This window comes from Mobula birostris, chromosome 13, assembly GCF_030028105.1.
Source record: "Mobula birostris isolate sMobBir1 chromosome 13, sMobBir1.hap1, whole genome shotgun sequence".
Lineage (NCBI taxonomy): Eukaryota > Metazoa > Chordata > Chondrichthyes > Myliobatiformes > Myliobatidae > Mobula > Mobula birostris.
In genome coordinates, this window is record NC_092382.1 from 36,735,147 (window position 1) to 36,741,256 (window position 6,110).

Consider the following 6,110-nt stretch of genomic DNA (forward strand, 5'->3'; position numbering starts at 1 on the left):
GACACTTGGATAGACACGTGAATATATTTAAGACACGGTGGGATAGATTCTTGCATAGTAGGGGAATTAAGGGTTTTAGGGAAAAGGCAGTAGGTGCAGATGACTCCATGGTCAGATCAACCGTGATCATATTGAATGGCGGAGCAGGTTCGACAGGCCAGATCGCCGACTCCTGCCTCTATCTCTTACGTTGTTTCTTATGTTCCTACCTACAGATGCTGGATATGTGATACACAGGCAGATATTACAGCTGAAGTTCGACACTTCCGGGAGCATGTAAAGTAAAATAAAATCGTGAACTTGTCCGATCAAACAGTTTGTCGGGTTCTGTTTTCACAGATGGTCTCAGGCATGCTGCTTTTTCCCAATTGTGTCTGTGAGCAAACACCGCTAAAGAAATGAATTAACCAGAAAGTTGATACAATACACAGGAATAGTGTGTAGAGAGAGAGTTGGGGGCAGAGAGAGAGAGAGAGAGAGAGAGAGGGGAGAGAGAGAGAGAGGAGAGGGAGAAAGAAAGAGGAGGGAGAGGGAGAGAGTAAGAGGGGGGAGAGGAGAGAGGGAGAGAGAGAGAGAGAGAGAGAGAGAGAGAGAGAGAGTTTGAGAGGTCAGTATTTCAGAGTTGGCGTCAGTCGGAGACGACAGGCGGAAGAAGCACCGACTAGCGAACGGATCCTTTCAGAGCAGCGGAAAGAGACTCGCTCCGACGCTCAGGAACAGAAGGAACAGGCAGACAGAGAAGCGGCCAGTGAACGGATCTTTTCAGAACAACGGGGACTTGTTCCGAAGGCCGTGAACAAGAGGAATTTGCGAACTGAGCGAGAATGAGGAACCTCAGACCCCTCGCCTTCTGCTTCCTCTGTTACTGTGAGTGAGACTGAGGGAATGAAACTTCCCACCACACCTACCCCTCCCCTCTGATTGTAGTTCTGCTCCCTCATCTTCGACTTCCCTCCTCAGTCCACACTCCGGTCACCGACTCTCGTCTCTCTCTTTCTCCTCGTACATCATCATCCTCTCACACCTCAGCGCACCCTCCTCCCTCCAGCCTCGCTCCTCCGTACTCTCTGATCCCATTCTGACTTCCCTCCGTCTTTCCCCCCTCACCCTCATACTCCCTCTCTCCATCAGCTCCCCCTCACCCTCACACTCCCACTCTCCAACACCTCCCCTCACTCCCCAGCAGCAGTTCCTCCCACTCTCATTATCCACTATTTGGACTCACCCCCCCCCCCACCCCATCCTGACTACTGTCCGACGCTGAATCTCTCTCTGTGTTCAGTCCAGTATACCACCCCCGCTATTTCAATGGGTGATGGTTACAGAAGCGCTTTTGTCTGCCAGAAAAATAGAGTTAGTGTTCGTTCCGGAGACTGGAACCTACAGGCATTCAGAGCTGCGTGAAGCAGATGGAGAAAAAGAGAGAAACTGGCCTGTAGGGAGAGGGGTGACACAGCGGCATCAGAGAGAGAAAGAGAGAGAGAATGGGCTGTAGAGAAAGAGAGGGACACAGCGGGATCAGAGAGAGAGAGGGAGAGAATGGGCTGTAGAGAAAGAGAGGGACACAGCGGGGTCAGAGAGAGAGAGAGAGAGAATTGGTTGTAGAGAGAGAGAGAGGGACACAGTGGGATCAAAGAGAGAGAGGGAGAGAGAGAGAGCGAGAGGGCTGTAGAGAGAGAGAGGAACACAGCGGCATCAGAGAGAGAGAGAGAGAGAATGGGCTGTAGAGAGAGAGAGGGACACAGTGGGATCAGAGAGAGAGAGAGAGAGAATGGGCTGTAGAGAGAGAGGGACACAGCGGGGTCAGAGAGAGAGAGAGAATGGGCTGTAGAGAGAGAGGAACACAGTGGGATCAGAGAGAGAGAGAGAGAGAGAATGGGCTGTAGAGAGAGAGAGGGACACAGCGGGGTCAGAGAGAGAGAGAATGAGCTGTAGCGAGAGAGGGGGACAGCGGCATCAGAGAGAGAGAGAGAATGGGCTGTAGAGAGAGAGAGGGACACAGCGGGATCAGAGAGAGAGAGAGAATGGGCTGTAGAGAGAGAGGGGGACACAGCGGGATCGGAGAGAGAGAGAATGGGCTGTAGAGAGAGAGAGGGACAGCGGGATCAGAGAGAGAGAGAGAGAGAGAGAGAATGGGCTGTAGCGAGAGAGGGGGACAGCAGCATCAGAGAGAGAGAGAATGGGCTGTAGAGAGAGAGAGGGACACCGTGGGATCAGGGAGAGAGAGAGAGAAAATGGGCTGTAGAGAGAGAGAGCGACACAGTGGGATCAGAGAGAGAGAATGGGCTGTAGAGATAGAGAGGGACACAGCGCGATCAGGGAGAGAGAGAGAATGGGCTGTAGAGAGAGAGAGAGGGACACAGCGGGATCAGAAAGAGAGAGAGAGAGAGAGAATGGGCTGTAGCGAGAGAGGGGGACACAGCGGCATCAGAGAGAAAGAGAGAATGGGCTGTAGCGAGAGAGGGGGACACAGCGGGATCAGGGAGAGAGGAAGACAGACAGACAGACTGGGTGCGCTCCGTGAGAGAGGGAATAATGGAGAGAAACTGGAAGGGAGAGAGAATCTGGGGGAAACAATGAGCTTGAAGGTGAGAGACTGGGCGATATGGGAGGGGAAAGAGACGGGGAGAGAAAGAGACGTTGGAGAGAGAGACGGGCTGTGAATTTGAGAGGACAGAGAGACCAGGAGGACAGAGACAGGGCATGGAGAGCAAAAATGATGGAGAGAGAGAGAGAGAGAGAGAGAGAGAGAGAGAGAGAGAGAGCGAGAGAGAGAGAGAGGTGAGAGAGTGGGGGAGAGGGAATTGCGTTAAGAGAGAGCACGAGACAGGAAGAATGGGGATCAGGAGAAATATTGGGAGAAGTGACTGGGAACAACGAGAGATTGGAGAATGAGAGTGGGACTGGGGGACGCCAGCGAGATTGTAGGGGAGAGGCTGGTGGGAAAGAGAAATTGGGTGAATGAATGGGGAAGAAGAACGAGGTTGGGAAGGATGGGAGAGAGAGGGACCTGGGGTGTGACTGAGGTAGAAAGAATGGGGGACGAGAGATAGAGAGAGAAAAGGGCATTGGGGTTAAGAGAGGGATTGAGGGGTCGAAAGAGAGAAACTGTAGAAACAGACCAGACTGTAGGATGGGAGAAAGACACTGATGAAGAGTAAGTGAGGATAGAGACTGGGAAGGGAGAAGGAGAGATAAGTCAAGATAGACAGGTTGTGGGAGAAAATGAGGGGTGTCGAAGGCGAGAGAATGACTGGGAGGACACACTGAGAGAAATGGAGGAGCGAGAGGCAGTCGAGAAAGATGGGGGTAGAGAGGATCAGGGAGAAGAGAGACGGGGAGGAGACGCTATGGAGCGAGACTGTGGAGAGGGAAATAGTGAAAGAGGAAGATATGGGGATGTGGCTGGTGGGAGACACTGTGCAGAAAGGGAGAAACAGTCTGGGGCAGAGAGAAAGAGAGAGACGGGGTGATGGAGAGTGCGGAGAGAGGGAGACTGGGGGAAGGAAGAGACTGGAGAGAGAGATAATCTGCGAAAGACAGAGTGGAGTAGTGAATGGAGAGGTGGGGTGGAGGTCAGAGAGACAGAGAGAGACGGGGAGAGAGACTGATGATATAGAGTGAGATTGGGGTGACTGGGTGGACGGAGAGACCAGGGAGAGCGGGGAGGGGTCCTTTGATGGGGAGATAGGCTCGGGTGAGGAGAGGGATCTGGTATGGGAAAAGTGATTTGGAATGAGCTGACAGATAAGAGAAGGGAGAGATAGGGGGTTTGGAGAGACCAGGGGAAGGAGAGAGACGGGGTGAAAACAGATACCAGGACGGTAGTGAGCTGAGGAGAGAGACTGGGCAGAAACACGCACAAAATGCTGGAGCAACTCAGCGCGAAACGTCAACAGTACCTTTTTTCCACAGATGCTGCCTGGCCTGCTGAGTTCCTCCAGTATTTTGTGTGTGTTATCTCGCACCATCAAACAGCGCATGCGCACCTGCCACATTGTCGCAATCGTTCTGATGGTACATTTCCCTCCCTTGCTCTCCCGCTCCCCACCCTTCCTCCGACATGACCCTCATTCCCTCTCTCTCTCCACAGGGATCGCCCTTCCCGCGCTCTGCGGCCGTCCCCTGCGATTCTCAGACAAGGCGGTCCCCCTGGGACGGGTTCCTGGCTGCCGGCGGGAAGCGGGGGGTCCCGGGTTGGACGCAGACGGGGATATAGCCATCCTCCTGTCCCGTCTGCAGTCTGAGTTGGAGTCACAGCCAGAGCTCAGTGCAGCCTGGAGCCGAGCGGGACTCGAGCTCGGTGAGAGTTCAGGAGGGAGCGGCCCCTCCATTAGCGAGGAGCTGGCCCGGACCGTCATGACCTATACCCTGGAGCACCCTCCTCCACCCTCCACTCCCTTTTACCTCATCTTCAATAGAGAGACCCTCCTGTGCCTGGCCTCCAGTCTCCAGACCCAAACTACTCCAACCTCCTGTGTGGCCTTCCGGACTTACCGCAGCCTTCTGTCCCGGGCACTAAAGGAGCTGAGGGAGAGGGAGGGGGTGGACCATCCCGGGACAGTGTACAGAGGGGCCTCACTCCCGTTCCGGGCCAAACAGGGGCAGACGATCGAGTTTGGAGCGTTCACCTCGGCCTCGGCTTCCCGGGAAGTGGCGGAGGCTTTTACCGGAGGGGATGGGACCCTGTTCCACATCCGAACGGCCAGAGGGGTCCCGGTGGGCTCTCTCTCCCCCTTCCCCGGTGAGAGGGAAGTGCTGATACCCCCTTGCGAAGCGTTCCAGGTCGATAAGATCCTGAGGTCAAAGGGGCCGTGGGGAGGGGACGGAAGGGTGGAGATCTTCCTCACCTCGGTGGAGCTGCTCCGGGGGATCTCCGGCGGCAGAGAGGGTGGGAGCCCCGGAGTACCGGCACTGCTGGGGTTGGGGCTGCTGCTGAGCTCGGGGATTCCGTGGTCCTGAAGTCAAAGGAAGTGTCGGGTGAGAGCGCGAGAATGCGGGTTAGGGCCTTGAGGGGGAGCTGCTCGATGGTGAAGGAGATATCGCTGTCTGTCCTAAATTTAGCTCGATAGATCATTTTAACTGCTTACGGAATAACACAAACCGAAGACTTTTGTAAAACATAATAAAAATAACAGTTAATTTGATTCACTCTGTTCCAGCAGCCTCCCTTCATAAACGGGAAACACACTCTAAAATTCCACAGCCCCGTGTCAGTCGCAAAGTAATTCCGTTGCCCCACGATGTCCCTGAGCCCTGTGTCCGCCCCAAATTAATCCCATTGTCCCGCCCTCTCCTCACAGCCCGGTGTCAGACCACAAACTGACCACACTGCCCCGCTCTCTCGCTGCAGGTCGGTGTCCGTCCCCAAAGTAATTAATTGTGGGAAGTGCAATTATGATGCTCTCAGTCTGGAACCTCGGAACATAAATCAGGAAAGCATGTGCTCCGGGAACTGCACAGTGGGAATGTGGAGGGATTTTAGAGAGCGCTTGCAGGGGATTCTGGATAGATTTGGCACATTGAGGCATGGAAAGGATGATAGTGTGAAGGAACCGTGGTTGACAAGCGATGTGAGACATCTTGTCAGAGGAAGAAATCAGCTGATTTAAGGTTTTGGAAGCAAGGTCAGACAGGGTTGTAGAGTCACAACGCAGCCGGGGACAAAATGAAGAGTGAGTTAGGAGAGTAGAAAGGGCCTCAAGGTGTCTTAACTAGAATTGAGGAAACCCCAAGGCTTTCTCGATGTCCGTGGAGAACAGGATGACCAGAGTGAGGGTAAGTCCACTCAGGGATAGAAGTTGAAACACGCGCTGGAGTCAGTGGAGGTAGGGCAGGTCCTTACTGAAGACTTTACTTCAGTATTCACCAGTGAGAGGGATCTTCAATTTGTGAAGACAGCGTTAAATGGGCTGATGTGCTGGAACACGTCGTGGTCAAGAGAGAGGAGGTGTTGGACCTTTTGAAATACACGATAGATAAATCCTCCTTTATGCTCAGGTAACCGGGGGAAGTGAGGGAAGAGGTTGCTGCACACTTGCTGATCTCTGCATTATCACTCGCCAGAGAAGTAGTGGCTGAGGAGTCGAGCGTGGAAAACATTACTGCTT

The 6,110-nt window shown here is 53.8% G+C and overlaps 1 protein-coding gene across 1 annotated transcript; it reads left to right on the forward strand.

The window, feature by feature from the left end:
- The first annotated feature begins 656 nt into the window (after positions 1–656).
- Positions 657–5,021, forward strand: LOC140207531 (uncharacterized). The gene is made up of 2 exons (XM_072276071.1): positions 657–867; positions 4,094–5,021. The coding sequence occupies exons 1-2, from the start codon at positions 825–827 to the stop codon at positions 4,960–4,962; spliced, it is 912 nt and encodes a 303-aa protein (XP_072132172.1). The 5' UTR covers positions 657–824; the 3' UTR covers positions 4,963–5,021.
- Positions 5,022–6,110: the final 1,089 nt, after the last annotated feature.